Source organism: Eucalyptus grandis, chromosome 2 (genome assembly GCF_016545825.1).
Source record: "Eucalyptus grandis isolate ANBG69807.140 chromosome 2, ASM1654582v1, whole genome shotgun sequence".
Taxonomy (NCBI): domain Eukaryota; kingdom Viridiplantae; phylum Streptophyta; class Magnoliopsida; order Myrtales; family Myrtaceae; genus Eucalyptus; species Eucalyptus grandis.
In genome coordinates this window covers 25,657,699-25,679,646 of record NC_052613.1, presented here as the reverse complement: position 1 = coordinate 25,679,646, position 21,948 = coordinate 25,657,699, and the positions used below count along the sequence as shown (strand labels likewise).

Below are 21,948 nucleotides of genomic sequence, written 5' to 3'. Positions count from 1 at the left end.
AATTTTACATAAGCTAGAAATTAACACCGTAATCCTCCTAATTTGTGTTAAACATTAAGCACATATAATTAATAAGTACATGAACTTTTTAACTAAACAAAAATTAAGGACCCACAAGGCTAATTATCATCAAAATGCCTAAACTTGGAAATTGCTGACGTAGAAACCGTATAGAATATGGTCTGATTGCTCAGCATCGGGAATTTAATGGCTAAATTCCCGACATCAGGAATTTGATGGCTAAATTCGCCGACCAGATTGCTTGACTGTCCAGATCGAAAGGCAAAGAAAGATCGCAACTTTACACTAAACCATGATTATATATATAATCTCTTGATGTCATTCTTAGTATATCTATGCTTGATAAAAGAAGCACTCTAGCGAGACGTTCTAATCAGGTAATACATAAACACATCACTCTCACAATGCAATTACAATTTGCTAATTGCGATGTCGTGACATCAATATTTTGCGAGGGGAAAATACACATTGCATCGTAAAATTATATCAAGAATAATTAAACTCATTTTACGTTTTCTATGTATATATTATATGATATATATATCAATCATGTATATATAAAATGACCCTCTTCACGGTCCTAAATTGCATGCTTTTTGTACTATTTTACATTCGTAAAACTAGTTCGACCTAAAAAAAATCATTCGTAAAACTAACCTGCGGCCCACCCAATTAGTGGGCTAGAGGCCCAATCAGCTCGCCAACTACACGCGGCCCATCAAGCCATTAGGGTTTTGATATGGTACATATAAACTGTGTGGTTTCTCTCTCATTCATCACTTTCCTCCTCTGCAACCTCGTCCGAGTGCTCCGGCCGTCAGCGGAACCATGGTAAGTAACTCCTCCTCCTCCTGCGCTTCGATTTGGATTGCTGAACGATCTGGTCGGCGAATTTAGCCGTCGAATCCCTGATGTTGGGATTCTGCTCTTTTGGGTGTTAAATATCATGGCCATCTCGTTTTTCGCAGACGAGAACTTTGCTTCTGTTGTGATGATGGTGGAGAAATTTTTTATTATATTCCTGTTCTCGTGCCAGAGAGAGAAAAAAGAAAAATTGGGTCTTCGGTATTGCTCTGCGATGTAAAAGAGAGATTTTTACTGCTGTGATGTATGGTTGGGGACATGCCGCGGCTATAGATTGGTGCTTCTTCCTTGGTGTTTTGAGATTGAATTTGCATGCGACTTCTGTTAGTGAGTCCAGCGCATCGAAGTTTTAATTTATCATGGGATTTATAGTCTACTACAGTGATGTATGGATGTAGAGATGCCCAGCTATAGCTTGTGTCTTGCCCTGGCTTTTTAAGTTTAAACCTGCATACGGGTCCTGTTTAGTGAGTCCAGCCATCAAATGATTTATATAGACGTGCTCGTGATGAAAGAGTTATGGTATTTGATATGGCTCCCCATACCCTCAAAACGTGATTGTTTGCTTGCTTGCTTGCTTTTGGTTGTCACGAATTTGGTTAAATATATTTCTTCTTTTTCTTTGATGAATGGTGAAAAACTGCTCTCTTCATGGTTGTTTTGATTCTGTAGATTTATACAGGCCTTTCTGTTTCCGTGCATAATGTCTGATATCTTCGATGCCCCTAGAACTTAAACGTCCTTTATAAATTTTTGACAAACAGCCGAAGCAAATCCACGAGATCAAGGATTTTCTCCTCACTGCAAGGCGGAAGGACGCCCGGTCTGTCAAAATCAAGAGAAGCAAGGATGTTGTCAAGTTCAAGGTTCGCTGCTCCAAGTACCTCTACACACTTTGTGTGTTTGACTCCGAGAAGGCCGACAAATTGAAGCAATCCCTTCCTCCAGGTGCTTAACTGTGCTTGTACAATCTATAATATGTTCATGGCAAATGCATGAGAAGTTGGCTCGAGATGCCACTTGGTGCACCTATGTCTGGATGTGATGATATATGAGTTAAAAAAAGTCTTCTTTTCATTCTCTGTGGCACCTTTGATGACCCCTGGGTATGTTTTCATTTCTGTAGGTTTGAGCGTGCAAGACCTTTGAACGTGCACGAGCTTGCATTTCGTGGGAGAACTCAAGAGAATACCGAGGAATCGTGTTTTGAACCGTTTGATCATTGTTTGTAGGATTTTGACTGTTATATGGGATTACCCAGTGTAGTTCTATTCTAGACTGAGTCAAGTTTTCAGTTTGGCTTTTATCTGATCAATGGAGCCTCCATTTGTTTTGCTCAGAGTGAAGCTATGCTTCGAAATTGATTTGAGGATCGTTCGTGGAGGTTGCTCAGATTATATCGAGTGTTGCATTGCTATGCTTGCTTTGGAATCTGTTTGATTTCATCCATGAACACAAACATTTGATTTTGGAATACAGAGAGAACTCTCAAATGCACACAAAAAGAATCATCTGTCGATGGGGTTTAAAGGGATTGTTGATCGAGCAGGCATCGGTAAATTCAAAACAAAAGTTGGTAGTTTCATTAAATCTTTACATGAACTAAACAGAGGATTTGAGTTACGAACATTCTAATACGGAACAGAGGATGGCATTTGTCGGACATTGGTGTTTGACGACACTGTATTTTTTAACGTGTCTTAAGCTATGGATGATTGAATATTACTCTACTACGGACGATTCCTTAGAATATGCCACCGGCTGGGGCCGTCGCTGTCCCCATACGGAGGAAGTTTTTATGGTTTGCGAAAAGTGGGAAGAGCAACATGTCACGGCTTCCCGCAGTACGATCTTGAATTCCATGACTACACGAATCAAAAGCGTGCTTCCAAAACAGTCAAAGATAAAAAGAGGATAACTTGAGACGAGGATGTTAACGCATGGTCAAATCCAGAACCTACCCACGCCACGTGCGGGGTCTACCTGGAAGAAAAGGTTGGGGGAGAAGCGTCGTCTTGTTTCTGCCATCTTGCAGCTACCCCTGGAAGCTGCCGTAACTACCCTGTATTTCTCTCTGTGTCTGTCTCTTTGAATTTCGAAGGGACTGTTGGGGAGTCGAGTGTCTTGGGAGTTTGGTGAGAGAGAGAGAGGGGGCGTCGGATCGGTATTCGTCATGTGGCGGGACAGAGTGTGCCCCTGCTTCTGGTTCGGGAACGGCAACCGCCATGATGGGGAAGCTTCTGAGGAGAGGAACCCGGTGCTGCTGGTGTCCGGGATGGGCGGCTCCATACTCCATTCCAAGAAGAAGGAGGACAAGTGGCTGGGGTTCGACACCCGGGTCTGGGTCCGCATCCTCCTCGCCGACTTGGAGTTCAAGAACAAGCTCTGGTCCCTCTTCAACCCCTCCACTGGTCTCTCTCTCTCTCTCTCTCTCTCTCTGTGTGCAAGCCGCATGCTTGGGATTCCATTTCCATACCCATTTGCATACTCGTGAGCGCGCGCACAGTATCGTAGCTTCTGCTATTTGTTGCTGCAAATTCAACATACCTGTGCCTGTGTTGTTTGTCGTGATGTTTGGTCGCACTCTCAGCAGTCTTTGACTTCCACTTTGGAATCTGTGAGATGGTTTATCCTCCAACTCGTTAATTGCCAAAATGGTTCGTCAGTAATCGATATTCCAGAACATCTTTCTTTGTACTAGTGTACCTTGAAACACCTTTTGACCTTCTCGGTTGGTATGGTTTGCCTTTACCGAAAATTATTCGTTATTGCAGATTAAGTGTCAATTCGAATCATTTATTTTTACATTGAAACTGAGTTCTGCTTTGAACCCGCTTCGCAATGTCTGTACCGTGAAGTCGCTCTCGTGAGTAATTCAATTTGGATGTACTTTCTGAAGTGTGCTTGGTTTGAGCTAAAGCACCCTTCCTCATGAAATAGCACCGTGTTACAGATGTTTCCTACTCGAGAACTTCTGGCTTATGGACATTTCCTATGAATTTATTTCGTACTTGCGGAAGTTTCTCTGTCTTCTTTATATCTTTACGGCACATGCTACATATGTTGTCTGTGGAATTTAAATCATCTGGTCTGACATGATCTGCTGTATCAGCATTTAGATCCCTTTCCACCATCCATGTCAATGTTGTTCACTGACATTGGATTTCCTCGATCACACAAGATGATTTAATCCTTGACGAACTTGTGCTTCTTGTCATCCTAAGGATTGACCGAGTCATTGGATGATGATGCTGAAGTTGTGGTTCCTGACGATGATTATGGGCTCTATGCGATCGACATACTAGACCCATCATGGGTGAGGCTCTAAGTTTTTTCTTCACTCTTTTGGTGGTTTGTTAGGGAATTATTTTGCTCCCATGTACGCTGTTAGTTCCGCAACATATTTGCTACCGATGGAAATGTATTGATGAAAATCTTTCACATTTCAGTTTGTGAAACTTATACGTCTGAAAGAGGTGTATCATTTTCATGATATGATCGACATGCTCATGGGGATAGGGTATAAGAAGGGAACCACGTTGTTTGGATATGGTTATGATTTCCGGCAAAGTAATAGGTAATTCAGTTTATCTATTAAGTTGTTGAAAGTCAAAGTTGGTGTCCTGAGTAGTGCATTCTTAGCTGATTTATCAGCATGTGTTCAGAGTTTAAGTTTTTGATAACTGTGAACACCATTATCTGCTGCATCATCACAGAGCTGACAAGCTCTTGGAGGGTCTTCGATCAAAGTTGGAAACTGCTTACAAAGCTTCTGGAGGGAGAAAAGTTGACATTATTTCTCATTCAATGGGTGGATTGCTGGTGTCATGTTTCCTATCACTCCATCAAGATGTGAGTTGTTCTATCACCCGCTGAACACATTTATTGTAGATTGCCTGGTTGCTTACGATATTGGATTATATGCGCAGAATTAGCTATGAGACTATAATATAGTTGTTAATTGACAGGTCTTTTCAAAGTATGTAAGGAAGTGGATTTGTATTGCATGCCCTTTTCAAGGTAACTGCCTTTGGGCAAAGTTCCAGATTCATTCTATCATGACACTCAAATGTCTGGAAAAATACTCAAAAAAAGCGTAGATATAGGCTATAATGTCCTCTATCGGATGGAGAACATCTGTTTTCTGATGCCAGGCTGATAGAGCGATCATAATTTTTCTGTTGGCTAGAAATGGGATGCTTTTCTTCTTTTGATCTTAAACTTTGAAACTTGCTTGTTGTGTTTGTCAATTGAATTTTCAACTTCAAGTGCAATATGATATCTCTACCATATTCCAACTGTTGAAGGCTAAATACTCATTTTCATCTTGGTTCGGTCATTGCTTATGTAGTTTTTGAATAAAAAAGTTCCTCCATGTGCTTAGCAGATTGTATCGCTCCTAAGATTTCAAAGTGTCATCATTTTATGTGATAGGTGCACCGGGATGCGTCAATGACTCTCTCTTAACCGGACTGCAATTTATTGAAGGGTTTGAGAGCTACTTTTTTGTGTCTAGGTGGACAATGCACCAATTGGTAATTTCTCTATTCATCTCTCAAGGTCACTTTGTGCACATTCTACATTTGTGTAGAACTAGTATAAAGGAGGATGGAATACATACTGGGATGGATCTGGTTGCTTTTGTCAGTGGGGTCAAAAAATTAATTAATGTATGATTACAAGAAAATCAAGTGTTATGCTTTACTAACCAAAGTAATCTTCTTATGCCCAAAAAGTCTGATAATAGTTAATATCGTGTGGGTTTTGCTTTTCTTTAGCAAGTAGTTATTTATCACTGCTTAAAAACCCTTAATTCTTTCAAAACTTTAGAAAAAGGAGTGGGGCAAGTGCCCCCACTATGCAACAGTTAAGTCCATCCTGAATACATCTATCAGTCACTTTTACGCACAAAATGATTGAGGAAATTGCAATAGTATGAGGACTTCTATCTGTGAAATGGATTTTAACAATAGTATAGCATGAGATGGTGTAGCAAGTCAGGTCATGTCACGTGAGTCATGATTTGGAGTGATGCTCCTTTAATAGCCAACCCGGACCTTTCTTTTGGCAATGCTAATTTTCTCCTGTAGTAGTGCTAGCACACATAACATGCGGAAAAGACTAATATACAAAAGTATTTGCCTTCTAGTCTTGCATAACTCTTTCTCATATTTAAGTCCATTTGCACTTCCCTCACGGATCATGTTCAATGCTTGGATTAGCTAGCTCATTTATTCTATAGGAGAAGGTGGCTCACTGATCATATTTGAGGGTGTGACGGTTGTTTCTGCTGTTTGCTTGGTGCGATCTTGTGCTTTCTCTTGCTAATAGTGACTTCTATTTTGAATATAGTTGATTGAGTGTCCATCAATATATGAAATGATGGCAAACCCTGAGTTTGAGTGGGCGAAGCAGCCTGAGATTGAAGTCTGGCAGAAGCATTCTATCGATGAGGATGTTTCTGTCAACTTGGAGACCTATGGTCCCCTAGAAAGCATCCAACTTTTTGAAGCAGCATTGCGAAATAATGAGGTAGCATGTTTAATTCTTTCTTGGTTACTTAGTTATTCTGAGCTCTTTTGCTGAAGCAGATGTCTAGTTCAGTTTGGGGTCAAACCTTTGTTTGTCTGATGCTAAGATGTAGTGGTTCCTCTGTGTGCTGGAAAAACTAATAAGTGTTGAATGCCCATTAAGGGCCTCTGCGAAGTGGCGTTCAAGCAAATCTACAGGTGAACAAAAACCATTCTATCTAAGTGTTTTTTCACTTATACAGAAAGCAGGGGACCAAGAAAAATAAATGCCAATGCCGGGCATTTTACCCAATCTTTAATCACTAAGGAGAACTTATTGATTATATCTTTCTTGTTAACTAGATAGAAGCTGCCTCACTGGGTGTCCTCCTTTTCTACTAGTTGTACCCTTATTAACGAGCTCTCTGAAATCTCTTCTGACTGTTTTCTGAAACCGCATGATAAGCTGTTTGTAGATGGATCTTGACATAAGCATGTAGAATGATTTTGTTTACCAAAATTCTTGTAAACCTCATTCCTCAGTTGAAAGTGTAAGATTCTTTCCCCTTCACCCTTTCCCTGTAAATGTCAAGGTCTTCTTGTTACTTCTTCTATGAAGTCTGAATTGCATTCTTTGTAATTACAGCTAAATTACCAAGGACAGACAATAGCCTTGCCCTTTAACCTCTCTATTCTCAAATGGGCTGCTGAAACTCGCAGAATTATCAATGATGTTGATCTTCCTAGTGAGGTTGAGTTCTATAACATATATGGAACATCTTTGGACACGCCTTTTAATGTTTGGTATGCAGCTTTTGTTCTGTGTTTTGCAAATTAATATTATGTTTTGGCGGAAGACATGATGACATGCTCCTGTGGCAGTTATGGTTCAGAGGCATCCCCCATCGAGGACTTGTCTGAAATATGCCACACTTTGGTGAGTTTATATGATCATCCGTTTAAGAGCCTCTTCTGATCAGATGACATTCTATATGTTGGAATGACCTTTTTCGTTTAGTCATGATTAAATGAGTTGTTTAATAGCTCTTCTTGGAACTGTTGATATTCCCCGCCAAATTAAACTAGAATGACCTCAGCTGCATCTTACGCTGACAATGGAGCGAGTTATCGCTGAAATTGACTTTTTATTCAGCACATTGAGAAGCTGATTTATGACTTTGCAATATGCAGGAGATTTAGAACTTAGATGTGGAGCTTAAAAATTGTCATTCAATTCTTTTAGGGGTATTTGGCTTTTCAAAAATTCATGTGCTTGGGTAGCAGGAGATAATATTCTTCATGCTGATGCTGCCATTTCACAGCTGCTCAAATTTCCTTCTACCCAAATTATATTTTAATGCTTCTCGCATACATCTGAATTGCAAATGCACTTTTCCATTCTCTTTTCTTTTCTTCATCTTCGCTAAATTTGCTATGGTTTATCTTGCAGCCTCAGTACTCTTTTGTGGATGGAGATGGGACAGTCCCCACAGAATCAGCTCGGGTAACGATATGGCAAACCTTATCATTTTTCTATACTGTGAGATGATACTCTGCAATTTGATTTGTTGCCATGCATGCGAAGATCCGGATATGTTTTTATTTTTTATTTTTGGCATGACCTTTTGAATCACATCATATTTTTTCAAAAAATCCGCAGTATACTCCTTGTTCTGTTCACTATGTTGTTTACATAGCGGTTGTACCAAATGCGACTCAAACAATGTACCTTGCATTATGACGTAATACGTTGTGACAGTAAGAGGCACAAAAAGTTTCCAAGTTTTCTCAGGTGAACTCTTAATCGACAGGCTGATGGATTCAAGGCGGTGGAGCGAGCAGGGGTTGCTGCTGGTCACCGACAACTACTATGCGACAGTACTGTCTTTCAACTCATCCAAAAATGGTTGGGAGTTGAGCAGGTTAGCTACAGCAAGCGCGGTAGGACTTCGAGGGTAATGGATTTTTCTTGAAGAGTATAGAGATAGGATAGAGAGTCTACTCGTACCACAGAATTTGTTCTCCAAGTCCTTTCCTTTCTCTGGAAATTGGAAACTGTTATGTGTGTACGCATTGTCAAGAATGTTAGATCCATCACCATTTGAATGTAAAAGATGAAAATTCGATTTTATGATGATGAATCTGAAAGTTGATGTCCAGGATACCATCATCTCTAAACAGCACAGCACAAGGGAGTCAACAACGAGAGTGTACATTTTAAAGCTGCATTCAATGACTCTTAAGCATTGAATAAGGAAAACTGGGTCGACTTAGCAGAAACAAAGTATCCATAGAAGAAAAGAATACAACTTCGTGTGGAATTCTTGTTGCACCGGATTCAAAGATTTAGCCACAAAGGCAAGGGAAAAAAAGAAGGGAAAGCAAAGTAAAAATATGCAAAATCCAAATGTCCTTGCATAGTGAGGCGGTCGAGCAAAAGCCAAACAATGAGTGACTGATAAGAGTTATAATAACTCAGCACATGTACTGTTTCCGTAGGTCAAAGTGAGTATGTCCGATCGGCATGCTCATTTTTAGGACTATGCAACAACAACAACAACACCAACATTGACGTCGGTGCAATGTCTTGAGACAGTTTCCTTACAGTCAAGATATACTTTAACCATTTGCTATGTTGGGAACAGACGCAAGAAAGACAGAACACACAAGCAAGGTTTAAGACTGTTGAATGTGCATCTATGTGCACTTGATGCACATTCAACAGTCACGCAGTCATGGAAGGAAAAATCCTCGAACCAACATTTGGATCATCTATACCAATGGCATCAAGTATACATTTTATACACGTGCACCTGGTCTAAGAGACAGCACCCAATTCGGATTTAGAAAGAGTCAGAGAAAAAAATCCTTCATTTTACTTTTTGCGGTTTCTTGTTTGGTTGATTCATGGATACAGGATGAGATTATTATCACATAGCTAAAGGGTTTCTAGCTACCTAATTTGAAAGCGTCCACAAACAGGCCTAAACAAACGCCTGATTTCCAGTAATTCATCATTGTGACAAAGGACTGAAGTCTTCTGCTAGAAAGAGAAGGGGGTTTTCGATACGTAAGCATACCGATCCCCTCAATGGCTGCAACCACGACACCGGCAACAAGCACATCCCAGTCACCTGTCTGCCCAAGAATTGTCGCCAATGCATTTGCTGTATAGAAACCCAATAGAAGAAGAAATACCTTCATGGGGAAATTCCTTCTAGCTGAGTTCAGTTTTTGCAGAAGTTGTCTGCCCCCAGCGCTCACTATCCTGCCCAATCGAGTACGACTGAGATCAGCATCATCACCATTGAGGTCGTCTTGCTCGCCATTACCAGGAATCCCGCCTGTATTCAGGGCAAAGGCTATTTTCCAGCCATGTCTTCTCATCTGAGAACTATCCGATGTAAAGAAAATGACTGGCTTGTTCAAAATCGTATGAAGAGGCTCATAAAAGTGAACTATACAGACAGATCACATATCAAGCACACAAAACAAAAGAACTTGATCTAAATCCAATAAGTTCTTGTAACTACAAGCACAGCCACTTTACGTCTTTGTAACCAACACTAGATTACCACTGTCAAAATCCAAAATGTTTCCACTTACTTTAGAAATGTGACCAAAAGGCATTGACACATGATTGACTTATGCAGCTCTATACAATTAAACAAAATCATATGCTACAGCTCAAAGTCTGTGTTAAGGAAACAGGAAATTATCAGGAACAATTGATGAGAGCTCATGAGTGCAGTGAATTAGGCACAAGAAGTTTGAAAGAAAATCTGACCACCATCAGATTGCAATCAAGCTGGGCTATAAGAATATGAGCAGCAGACCTCCAAAATGCTAGAAATGCAACTAAAGTAGAACTGGATGAGAGGTTACAATTGGTTCCCACCAACAGTCACAACTGCCATCGCTTCCCGTCCCATTCCATCCCAACCCAACCCAAACACGACGGATCGCAGTTTTCAATGAAATAAAATAAAAAACACGAAAAAGGGTCTGAAAGTACCTGTTCCAATAAAAAGATGCAGACTTCAGCCGAAAGAAAACTCGACTGTTGATGCAGGATTCCATTATCGAGTTCGAAACCACAGGAGGCGCTAGGACCATGCAGGAACTTCCGGAGGCTTCATTTTCCCGCAGCAGCAGGCTCAACTGCATTGCCATGGCTCCAGACTGGCACGCCATGAGCTGCGAAAGGCACGAATTCGCCATTAAAATTCGACAAACACCACGGTCCGACACCGACTTACCCCGAAAGGCTTACACAGAATCCATGCCTTCGAGATCGTAGCCACCATAAACCACACAAACATGGCAACCCATTCTAATTCAATCCGGGTACCTTCAGTATCGCCAGCTTTATAAGCTGACCAGATGATTGATCAACAGTCCTTGACAATCTAACTCTCACACGTTACGCTAAAGCAACCTTCATTGCAATGCCAAGAGGAACGGCGCATGTTCAGATCAGGGAAACAATTCGGAAACGACGGGAAGGCGAAGGTACTGGGTACTCACTTTCCGAAGCAGAGCCCGTGCCGAATGTCAAGAACCCGAGAGTGGCTCTTCTTCCGGCCTATATGGAGCAGCTAACGAGGAGGAAAACCGCACCCGCTGCAGTATATCATCCCGCGTTTGGAAATGCATGGAATGCCCACTTCGCCTCGGACATTGGAGGTCCAGAGTGAAGGTCGAGAGAGGGAGATGGCGGCGGTCAGTGGGTGCTCTCGCCTTCCATGGACGGACGGCCCCTCTCTCTCTCGCTCTCTCTGTTCCTCGATTCGAGAGAGAGAGCGGCAGAGATGGACGGACGGGTGATGATAACCTGCGATTCTTATCGGCAGGAGGTTGTGAAGTGTCGGTACTACCCTCGGCTGGATATTATGCCTTTTGTTAATTTTCATTTCACTCCTACTCCTACAATTCATTGAGTTTAACAACGATTAAAAATCCCAAATTGACAGCACTTTGCCAAAATTAAATTTTATTTAAAAAACATGAATTGATAGCCCATGAAGCATTCATTCGGAACTATATTTTATATTTCAAAAGCTCCAAATCAGTACCTTCATACTTTATACCCGATCCCAAATTGCTAAGGGAAGGTAGGTTTGGATTAGAGTATTGATTTGAAATTTTCAAATTGAGGAATTCATTTTCCCAACTTTAAGTATGTATATTTTCTTTGACCGTAAATATTTTTTCCTTGATCGATCATTTTCAATAAACCAAACACACGAAAGTCAATAAAATTAATTCGTAAAAGATTCTTCCACTCAAATGAGTACACTTCAAATGTGTGATTTTTAACAGTATTAACTCGTTCATCAAATAAAGATATTAAAATCATAATTTCCTTTTCTATTTTATTCCCTAATTTCATTTCAGCATATAGTACCGAACACAATATAATTCTTATGATGGAAACATGAATGAACATTTGGAATAAATTTCATTTGATGATAGGCAGTTAAAGGTTGATTTTAAGGTATTGTCAATAAATTCAAAAAAAAAATCACGGAGAGAATTTTCTTAAAATTGTGAAACTCAAGATACTTCTTTTAAATTTTCACATCATTTAAAGGGAGAGTAGAGAACAAAAATAAAGTAAAATAATATAAGTGATTCATGAATTATAATTCGATATATAACATCATCCTTAAAATTTTAATCTATTTAACTGATATTTGAATTTTGATTCATTGTGTAATTTTTGAATTTTAAATTTGTTCAATATAGATATTGAACTTTTAAATAATTGCATATAATTTAGGGACTGTGTTATCAAACAAATTGAAGGTTTATGGATAACATTGCAGATTATATCAAATTTCAAGAAATCATATTAAATAAATTAAAACTTTAAAGGATTGAATTTCTTAACGAGGGGAATGATAGTGATTCCACCTTTCAGGAAAGAAGCCTTTTTTTTTTTTTTTTTTTGAACAGTTTTATTTTTAAATAAATTTAGGATTTTCTTTTTTAAATGAATTTAGATTTTCCTTTTCAGTTTTTAAATCTAATTTTTAAAGGGAAAAAAAAAAACAAAAAAAACTGCGCTTTTCGTTTGGGTGCTCGCCTGAGCGAACCGAGACAAGGAGAGGCTCGGCCGCGCGCGGGCGATTGCGCTGCCATTCCATTTCAATTTTTCAGCGCAAGTTCAGAGCTCCACTCCTCGCTGGAAATGGCGGATTCCACGACGGCGACGGCGGCGGCGGCGGCGGCGGCGGCGGCGGCGGCGGCGCCCTCCACTCCTCGCTGGAACGTCGAGCGCCCTTTCCTCACCGGCCGCTTCCACCAGGGTCCCTCTCTCTCTCTCTCTCTCTCTCTCTCTCTGCATCGGTCCTTCGACTCCGTGGAGATGTTTCAGCGTCGCTCAACTTTCGTTCGATTTCGTGATGTCTGTTCAGGAAGTGAAGGGGACGTCCCGCCTCGCCCTCGATTCGCTCAGGTACGTTCCTTCCCCGCGCGCGGATACTTGTTCTCGAGGTTTTCCGCTCGATGCGCGTGTTGTGTGTCCGACTGTCCATTGATTCGTTTTTGTTTTGCAAATTCCGATGGAACGCGAAGCAGTGGCGGATCGGACAGGGCAATTGGCTGTTACGAAGCTGCGGTTCAGGTACGGCATAGTGCCCATCGGCATCGTCTCCTTCCTTATATTGGTCGTAGGCCTTCATTTTCGGGGTTGCTTCGGACTTTTTCAGTGTTTATTTAGATGATGAGGTGACTCATAGATACTTCCTGACCTCCTTATAGAAATTGAGATATGAACTACTTAGCTACCTGCATTAAGGGCTTCTCTGATAGTATGTTTAGCGTCCTAGTTTTGACTCTACGAGTTTCAACTCCTTTTGGAAGGAGTATTGATTAGATGGGTAGTGAATGTTTTGTCTTTCGACTGATTGGCTGTCGGAACTTCTTGTTCATTTCATGGTAGGAACTTATCGTTCTCGATGATCTTCTCTCTGCTATGGTCGGTGTGGAAGGACGGTATATATCCATTACGAGAGTACGCGGAAAGGAGGATGCTATTTCCTTCCATGTAGATGCATCAATGGACTTAGCACTTCAGGTAAATGGAATTTTTCCTCTCTTTCGATGTCTGACCTCTGAAATTCCGTGATGCAGCCTTCTGTATGTTGTTCTTTCCTCATGCGTACAAATGCATGTTTGCTAGTGCTGACTTTGTTGATTGGAAAAAAAGGAAAATGTCTCACTCCAAGCAAGGGGATAGTCCTTGGAAAAGTGGTAGATCTAATATCATAGTTAGTGCTCTCCTGAGTTAAATTTCTGGGGCCAAGTCATTGGCTATGAAGAGTGTATGCATGTGCACCTTAAGGATAGGTTGACTGTCAACAATTTGAGGCCAAGAAGTACTGGGATCTTCATTGATTCATTGGCACACTTAACCTGGTTCAAGATTTAAGCAAATGTCAACAGATCAAGTGGTGTTGGGGTTTGGCATTTAGGCTTTCCCAGGCTTGCTTTCATAAATTCATCAACAATTTAAAGTTAAGAATGCATATCACATGTGCTTAAATTTTGTCTGACCTCTCACAAAAATTGGACTGCTTAAATTTCACACAGTCATTCAACTATTAGGAATGTATCCAAGCAAATTGCATTTAAGATACTTGATGCCGGCCTTATATTTGGTGTAGTTGTCAGATGAGCTAACCAGGCATTTCATTGTCAGGAAATGGCTAAAAGGATTTTTCCTTTGTGTCAAAGTTTTATTCTCATTAGCCATTTTGTGGAGTCAAGGTCCCAGTTTAAGAACGGCCTTGTCAATCATGCCTTTGCTGCAGCCCTCAGAGAGCTGCTTCTGGTAAGTTTTGCATGTTTGAATGTGTTCAGCTTCTGTATATGCTCATCATGTCGTTTCTGATGGAAATGTAGAAAGATCTGCTCATATCTTTATTATTACCTCTATTAGTAGTTTGTAGGTTGTGTGCAAGAGTAAATTTTCTCTTTAGCTGGATGTCTGAGTGTGTGTGTGTGTATGCGCGTGTGGGCATGTGGGCACTCACGTGCAAGATATTTCACTTTGGCGCTTTGCTCGGAGGCAGTGAACGTATGTTACTATAACTTCCATGTATAAGTGATGCCTTTGTGATAAACAGTCACTTAGGAAAATTAACAGATCCATTGATTTTGAATTCCTGAAGACTGATGCTAAGAATGAAAAGAGTGACAAGTGGGTCAAATCTGTTGAATAATTGCAGAAAATAAGACGTCAGATCGTTGAAAGTTCAGATCAATATATTAAGTTTGCTTGTAAGTGTGTGTAATGCTGTGCAATTTTTTATATGCCAGAACTAAAAGTAGTTGTATTTGTGAAGAGTTCCTAGATGACTAGAGAGTTATACTTGCAAAGCATTGCCATTCGAGAAGATCTCTTACGAACTAATATTGCCTCTTCATTACTTTTATCAGGGTTATGAGGCGAAGGTGGCGCAGCTTGAACACCAATTTCGACTTGGAAGACTTTCCATTCAAGGGCTGTGGTTTTATTGTCAGGTATGTGTTTCTCTTAACTGTATGAACTCCTGCTGGGGATTTTGCTTGAAAGTTGTTCCATGTTTGCTCCAGCCTATGATGGGGTCCATGCAAGCTTTGTCCATGGTGATTCAGAAGGTTTCATCCAATAATTTTGTTGGTTCTGCAGTACTTAACCTCTTACAGAGTCAGGTCAGCCTAAATTAAGCGACATATACAGAAAGATATCTCCTCTTTAAAAGATGTCTGCATCAGGCAGCGTTTTTTTGTCATCATTCACTCACATGTGATATTTTTATTGGGTTATTAATGTAACTTCCCCTTTGTCCAGGCTAAACTCATGGCTGGTGATAATGTTGTGAGGTCGTTACTGGAAAAGATGATCCAGCAGGCAAGCAACGCGTATCTGAGTATATTAGAAAGGTGACTACAAGTTGGAAATCAAAAAATCTGTTTTCAAATATTAGTCCTTGTTAAGTATCTTATCCCTTTATGAAACCTATGCGAAATTTAGAAATGATTGATTTTTTGTTTTTTTTTTTTAATTGTCTGGGTATGATTGTGGTTAGTAACTCATTCCGTCGTATGGCAGGGCTTCAGCATTCAATGTATATTTTCATGGAGAAATTTTTTGATTATTTTAATACCGTAACTAGAATATTTGAAAATCATTACGTGCAACTGTCCTCTTCTTGATTAAATTTGGTGGTCTCCTTATTTGGTGGTGCTTCTGGTGGTTTTACTTGAAAAAGATGAATGAGATGAACATATTGCTTGATTGCATCAATCAGTAAAACTGCTTGGCCTTTTCACTTGGTGGTTTTCCTTTTTCTTTTTTGGATGAATCTTTTCTTTGTGATTAAATATAATCTTCTTTCTCATGTTGATTGTAATGATGTCGTAGGTGGGTCTATGAAGGAGTTATTGATGACCCTTATGGTGAATTTTTCATTGTGGAGAATAAATCTTTGAAGAAGGTACTGCTATAGTGTGTGATCCACGTTCATTATCTGATCTTATCAAATTTTCCTCTTTGATTATAGGGTTGAACTACACTGTTATTATATTTAGCTTAAGAAATACTTTCGTGGTTTACTCTCTTTGTTCATTAACTGCAGCAAGAGGACCTACATTATTGATTTTTTGAGCTTAAATAAAACCTTTTATTCTGACGCAGTTGCATTAGGGGTCCTGTTGATTGACATGCTTACCGAATTTAAAGTTGATGGGACCCTACATTATATGCCTGACTGTTTACAAGAATTATGATATTATCTTTGAAGTGCTGATTTCTCTATGACTGGGAGGATAGTTACATACCAGCAAAGTATAGAATTGGAGTCCTATTTTGTTGATTTTCATTTTACACCCTCAAGAGTCATCATTGAAATTTATCTGTAGCTCCTTATCTTTTGTAGTTGGTGCAATTTTTTCATTGTATTGCTTCCTTTTTTTTTTTTTTTTTTAAACTTTGTGTAGGAAAGCCTTACACAGGATGATGATGCTAAATTCTGGAGTGAGCGTTACAGTCTCAAGGATGGGATTCCTAGCTTTCTTGCAAATATTGCTGAGACAATTTTGACTACTGGAAAATATCTAAATGTGATGAGAGAATGTGGGCACCATGTTCAGGTTTTTAAGTGATTTTGTTAAAAATAAATGATTATGCTGTGACCTTCTTGCGCCTGCATTAATAGGTGATGTTTATAGGTCCCAGGATCAGATGGTGCAAAGTTGATGAGCTCTAGCTCGAACCATCATTATCTTGAATGTATAAGAGCTTCTTATGATTTTGCTAGTGGTGAGCTCTTAAATCTTGTAAGAGAAAAGGTGAGATATTATTATTTATGCTTTAAATTTTTTATTAGTCATCTTTCTTTGATATATCCAGCAATGGCCATTCATTTCTTTTTCCAGTTTGTTCTAATTGCATCGTACTCCAATAATATGTTACATGGAATTTTCTTAATGAGAAATTTCTCCTTTCAGTATGATCTAATGGGAAAGTTGCGGTCTATGAAGCACTATCTTCTCCTTGATCAGGTATGTTCCCTGATTCTGTGAACATGGAATCTTCTTAATATACCCCATTGCTGCCATTAGCAATCATGGTGTCATCCTGAATGCCTCTCTTCCACAATAGGAAACTGGAAAGGCCTAATTAACCCCTTCATTACATGCTTTAGCTTTTTAGTCAACATCTTTGCTAAAATTTTGTAGTTGGTTCAACTTTTCTATTTCTTTCCCTGATTGATACATGCTTTGTCTTGCCCAAAAAAGAATTTTAATTATCAAAAAATTGGGGCATGCAGTGAAATCAAGTGAGATTATATCCTTTTTTGGAAGGTATTCAATCAATTATATAAAACAAATAAAATTTCTTTAGAGAATGAAACTAGAACTCTGTTGGATCTCTATCTTCATCACCACTCTTTAACCATCAAAAAATAGGACTGCATTTCACACGACCAAAATCCATTAAAATAGGAAAATAATTGGAATTGGGTAGGAAGTAAACTCGAACAACCTTAGGAACCAAGAGTTCTCCATCTTCTGTTAGACTAGGTGATGTGTTCAACTTGAAGTGGGAGATCAATCAAATTTAATGAACTAATGAAGCAACAAAATCTACTTTCTTATGCTGATTTTTTCAACAAGTCCTCCTGGCCTTTCAGAATGACAGAAACCATATTAAAATGCCTCCCAATAATCGAAGGCTACCTCCACCTAATTCTGACCAAAGAAAGCTCATCTAGGAATGCAATTTTTCGAATCCTCACCAAGGTCCAAACTCATGAGAAAGCCTCTCGACATCATCCCTTTTGTTTGAAGAAACATGTGCAATAGAATATTGCCCAATGGAAATAAGCTGCAAACATCGTTGCAAAGAAAACTACTATCCTCTGGTGCCGCAAATAGCCGGTTGTCTGCCCATCTGACACATTCCTCAAGCTTTAACAACAGGCAACACTCCATTTTTCATATTTTGGAGACATAGGAAGTAATTTCTCCATTCTTCGACAAGTTCTTTTATAATGTAAGCCTTCATTCGCATTAGCCTTGAATTTTCATAGATAAGGAGATGGCTTGGGAATCTTATTTTCCCTTGGAGCATCTTCATTGACATGTAATGGATCTAAGCATGCTGGCAAAAACTAAATTCTCTATTCCTCCCCTCAAGGAATCACGGCATTGCCCTTTTGCATGTTGAGAGACATTGCGCATAATAGCTTTCCTTTTTGTATATTGCGATTGAAGCTTAGGTTTCTTTTCTTAGGTTTTTTTGTTTGTTGCATTTCATCATCCATATATCTTATGCTATTTTAGGGTGATTTCCTGGTTCACTTCATGGACATAGCTCGAGATGAACTCTCAAAGAAGCTTGATGAGATATCTGTGGAGAAGCTGCAGGTTCTATCTCACTGCCCTATTTTAGTGGAGCATGGAAATTTAACTATCAAATGTCTACTGTAGAGCAATTTCTGGACAGAAAGCATTGCTATTGAGACTAGAACTTCTGATTGTATGTGTTTTTCTTTTCTTTTGTTTGGTTTGCTAAGTAGCCTTTGTCATTTTAAGTCTCTGCTAGACCTTGCCTTGCGTACCACAGCAGCTGCAGCAGACCCTTGCCATGAGGATTTGACATGTTGTGTGGTAAGAAGCTGCTTGCTAGGTCCTGCAATTACTCAGCTGACATTAAATTCATGGAGAATAGTCTCGATCTCTTACTGAAAAATTAAATGGATATTCAGGAAAGATCATCTTTGCTTAAGAGACTGGAAGACATTGAGCTTAACCGCACTATTCCTGATGATAGTGAATTTGAGGAGCCTTTGAGCATTACTGGTCTAGAGACTTTTTGTCTTAGTTACAAGGTATGTTTCCCTGCCCCTATCCTCCCTCATGTGTGAAAACAAATGTGCCCACGGGACGGAATATGATTTAATGAATCATGATTATGGCCCTTCTGTGGAAAGTGTCATTCAACAACTAAAACTATTGGAGCTTCAACTTTTATAGGGAAAATTACTTGGGCAACCTTGCAATTGTGATTGAATTTCCAGGACAGTGCATTCTGAAAAATTACTTGGACAGCCTTCCTGTTTTGCTCGAATTGCTTAGACAACCCCTGTATTTTCATAAACTTTTAGGAAACCCCATCTATATGGTATACTACTTTGAAACCCTTCTTTAATTAGATGTTCAAAGAAAAATAGTAATTGGAATGCTAATGAGACAAGTTTTGCTTGTCTTTGAAGATTTGCAAACTAATCTTAATTTTAAACTAGATCTTGATATTTCTGAGTAACTTTAAACTATTTTTTTATTTATTTTAATTTGGCTTGTAAAAAAAGTTGAATTAATTTAGAATACTTAAAAATATTAAAATTTAGTTTAAAAATCTTTGAAAAAGTATAACTCGACTCATTAGCATTGGAATTACTCTTTATCTGGGGTGTCCTAGTTTTTTATGGAAATACAGGGGAGTCCAAGTGATCTGAGCAAAACCAGGGAGTTGTCCAAGTAATTTTTTAAAACACGAACTGGAGGGTTGCTATAGTAAATTTCCCTAATTTTCAAAACTCCCATTGCCTTTTAGATTACCATGTCCTTTGGCATTCCTTGACATTGGGTGAAGAGTAGCTTATGTGTATGACACTTGATTTTTTTTTTTTTTTATATTCGTCTCTTGTTATGACCATATTCAATAGGAATGTTAGTGCCTGGAAATTACAAGGCGTCAGATGACTACATTGCCATTGCGTCATTATGGTTTACATTGTCATTGACGTGCTGTTGCTTGCATTTTCAGGTTCGGTGGCCATTATCCATTGTTATATCAAGAAAAGCCTTGATGAAATATCAGTTGATTTTCCGCTTTCTTTTTCACTGCAAGCATGTAGAACGCCAGCTTTGTGGAGCATGGCAAGTGCATCAAGTATGTGTCTGCTTTGAAGTTTCCGCTGAAAGAATACCTTACTCTTCCATGTGTAAGTCCTCTGCTTTATGTAGGGAGTCCGTGCTCTTAACCCAGGTGGAACAGCTATATCAAGATCATCTCTGCTGTGCCGCAGTATGCTTAAATTTATCAACAGCCTTCTGCACTACCTTACTTTTGAGGCAGGTTTTCTACTTTACTTTTTCATCCTGGATGCTTTTACTGGGGCACAATTGTTCTTATTACTCTTATCATCTAGTGAAAAAGTGAAAGATGACGGGAAAAAGCAGCTTTTGTCTTCCTTGTTTTAGCTTTTGGGTTATTGATCTACCTGTTGAGTGTACGGAGAGTGATGGAACTGTGACCTGAAATGAAAGGGATCCATTTAGAGGAACATAACATTATCCTCTTGTCCCATTGTGTAAGAACTTTCAATTCTTAATTATCATGTAAAGATATGCGATACTTTGACCACAATATGAAATGAGGCGAACAAGATTGCACTGCAGGACTTGTCCCTCCTACATGTATTATGCTTGGCAGTGTCCTTATGTGTGAGTGTGGGGAATCTATGGCTGAGGACGATTTAAACATTTGGCTGCATTCTTTACTTAAACTTGAGCTAGGCACCTAGTTGTTCAATCATCTTATTTTGGTTTATTTATCTTTTTCTCAGGTTCTTGAACCTAATTGGCATGTGATGCTTAATAGACTTCAGACTGCAAAGAGCATAGACGAGGTGGGTTGGCCTTTCATCTCTCTCTCTCCCTCCCTCCCTCCCTCACTTCCCCCCCTGGCGGGGGTCTTGGGGGGTTGGTTGTTCCTCATTCAGATGCCTTGACATGTGGCTTTCAGAAATTTCCTTTGAGCGTTACTGTCTATCTAGTTTTGCTTACTACATATCTGTCTCTGTAAACAGGTCATTCAACATCATGATTATTTTCTCGAGAAGTGTTTGAGGGAATGTCTGCTTCTTTTGCCTGGACTGCTCAAGGTTTGTCCTGACTGCCATATTCAAATGAAAAAGCAACCTTTTGAGTCGTTGCATATTTGTTTAGGATACGGGTGATAGATACATTGGAGGTATTTTAGTTTCACGTGAATACTACAATAGTTATCAAAGGCAGGGAATTTGTTCCTAGAAGAACACCCGGAGTCCTCTTGTTGCATCACTGTCAGCCTTTGTCGCGATACTTGTAATGCAACTTTACATTGGTTGTACAAGCTCCGGATCCAACGCATATAGTTCTATGATACGATATAAACTGAAGCAATAGATCAGATTGTTAACTGTGGCAATTATTCATAGAATTTAGCTGAAACTGCAATCCAGAAGTGCTTGCTTTATTTGTCTTCTGTGGTTCATCCGTTGAAGTGAACTTTGTGATGCAGAAAGTGGAGAAGTTGAAGCTGTTGTGCATACAATATGCTGCAGCCACTCAGTGGTTGATATCATCCTCCGTAGACATCACGCAGTCAAGTGAAAAACTAGATAACTCCGTAAGGTCAGAAGATCCTAAGTCACGGAAATCAGCAACCCAATCTCAGGCTCCAAGATCAATGACGAAAAATGCAACAGTGACCAATTCTGTCCTGTAAGTGTGGAACAATGACAAAAGATGCAACATTATTGTATTACAATACAAGGTCCTCTCTGCCATTCTCATTCAATTCAATGTTGCAGCAAATTCGAGAAGGAGTTTAATGCTGAGATCCAGAGCCTGGGCACAATTTTGAGCAGTCATTCACAGGCGGAGCCGTATCTGACTCACCTTGCGCAGTATATCCTCGGTGTTGGAAAGAATCAATAGGTTCTGGTTCACTTTTCCTTGAATCGAAATATTTTACTCTGTAGGCCTCTCAAGTATCATTTTTCTCGTTGCTTCCATCTGAAAGCTTAATGTCTATTTTTCGCTTCACTCTTCATTTCTGTTTCATATGTCGATTGTGTGATATGTTGTGAGCATGCGGTGTCGGAAGCCCAATATGTTTGAATTTTAATTGCACTAGAAACAGGGTAGCTAATCAATTTTTCGTTGAACTGATTTGTGCACTTGGGGTTTTTATCAGAGGAAATGGATAGGGACTAGCAAGAGCCTTAGTTTG

General features: G+C 39.5%; 4 protein-coding genes across 4 annotated transcripts; 3 read left to right on the top strand and 1 right to left on the bottom strand.

The window, feature by feature from the left end:
- Nucleotides 1-768: 768 nt before the first annotated feature.
- LOC120290881 (60S ribosomal protein L38) lies at nt 769-2,318 on the top strand. The gene is made up of 3 exons (XM_039307521.1): nt 769-852; nt 1,650-1,833; nt 2,012-2,318. Exons 1-3 carry the CDS (start codon nt 850-852, stop codon nt 2,032-2,034), a joined length of 210 nt encoding a protein of 69 aa, XP_039163455.1. The 5' UTR covers nt 769-849; the 3' UTR covers nt 2,035-2,318.
- Nucleotides 2,319-2,679: 361 nt separating this feature from the next.
- Nucleotides 2,680-8,557, top strand: LOC104426937 (phospholipase A(1) LCAT3). The gene is made up of 11 exons (XM_039307520.1): nt 2,680-3,296; nt 4,110-4,201; nt 4,335-4,462; nt 4,602-4,737; nt 4,854-4,905; nt 5,320-5,420; nt 6,238-6,417; nt 7,042-7,199; nt 7,278-7,332; nt 7,846-7,899; nt 8,207-8,557. The coding sequence occupies exons 1-11, from the start codon at nt 3,059-3,061 to the stop codon at nt 8,366-8,368; spliced, it is 1,356 nt and encodes a 451-aa protein (XP_039163454.1). The 5' UTR covers nt 2,680-3,058; the 3' UTR covers nt 8,369-8,557.
- A 580-nt stretch (nt 8,558-9,137) lies between these two features.
- On the bottom strand, nt 9,138-11,220 carry LOC104424230 (ycf20-like protein). Its single transcript, XM_039305886.1, has 3 exons — nt 10,923-11,220; nt 10,411-10,592; nt 9,138-9,789 (listed from the first exon to the last, which is right to left on the bottom strand). Exons 2-3 carry the CDS (start codon nt 10,587-10,589, stop codon nt 9,345-9,347), a joined length of 624 nt encoding a protein of 207 aa, XP_039161820.1. The 5' UTR covers nt 10,590-10,592; nt 10,923-11,220; the 3' UTR covers nt 9,138-9,344.
- Nucleotides 11,221-12,465: 1,245 nt separating this feature from the next.
- Nucleotides 12,466-21,947, top strand: LOC104426959 (gamma-tubulin complex component 2). Its single transcript, XM_039307261.1, has 21 exons — nt 12,466-12,706; nt 12,816-12,855; nt 12,978-13,023; nt 13,342-13,476; nt 14,101-14,232; nt 14,841-14,924; nt 14,997-15,095; nt 15,235-15,326; nt 15,808-15,880; nt 16,383-16,535; nt 16,614-16,733; nt 16,893-16,946; nt 18,231-18,314; nt 18,483-18,557; nt 18,656-18,778; nt 19,717-19,842; nt 19,917-20,024; nt 20,519-20,581; nt 20,762-20,836; nt 21,235-21,437; nt 21,527-21,947. The coding sequence occupies exons 1-21, from the start codon at nt 12,589-12,591 to the stop codon at nt 21,651-21,653; spliced, it is 2,130 nt and encodes a 709-aa protein (XP_039163195.1). The 5' UTR covers nt 12,466-12,588; the 3' UTR covers nt 21,654-21,947.
- The last annotated feature ends 1 nt before the right edge of the window (nt 21,948 follows it).

Excerpts from the sequence above, each read along its gene's own strand:
- LOC120290881 (XM_039307521.1), top strand. Across the intron at positions 1,834-2,011 it reads GAAGCAATCCCTTCCTCCAG|GTTTGAGCGTGCAAGACCTT; the intron begins GTGCTTAACTGT and ends TCATTTCTGTAG.
- LOC104426937 (XM_039307520.1), top strand. The coding sequence starts at position 3,059 with ATGTGGCGGGACAGAGTGTGCCCCTGCTTCTGGTTCGGGAACGGCAAC. Across the intron at positions 3,297-4,109 it reads CCTCTTCAACCCCTCCACTG|GATTGACCGAGTCATTGGAT; the intron begins GTCTCTCTCTCT and ends TGTCATCCTAAG. Across the intron at positions 6,418-7,041 it reads CAGCATTGCGAAATAATGAG|CTAAATTACCAAGGACAGAC; the intron begins GTAGCATGTTTA and ends TTGTAATTACAG.
- LOC104424230 (XM_039305886.1), bottom strand. The coding sequence starts at position 10,589 with ATGGCGTGCCAGTCTGGAGCCATGGCAATGCAGTTGAGCCTGCTGCTG. Across the intron at positions 9,790-10,410 it reads GCATCTTTTTATTGGAACAG|TTCTCAGATGAGAAGACATG; the intron begins GTACTTTCAGAC and ends TACATCGGATAG.
- LOC104426959 (XM_039307261.1), top strand. The coding sequence starts at position 12,589 with ATGGCGGATTCCACGACGGCGACGGCGGCGGCGGCGGCGGCGGCGGCG. Across the intron at positions 14,233-14,840 it reads CCCTCAGAGAGCTGCTTCTG|GGTTATGAGGCGAAGGTGGC; the intron begins GTAAGTTTTGCA and ends TACTTTTATCAG. Across the intron at positions 20,025-20,518 it reads TGCACTACCTTACTTTTGAG|GTTCTTGAACCTAATTGGCA; the intron begins GCAGGTTTTCTA and ends TCTTTTTCTCAG.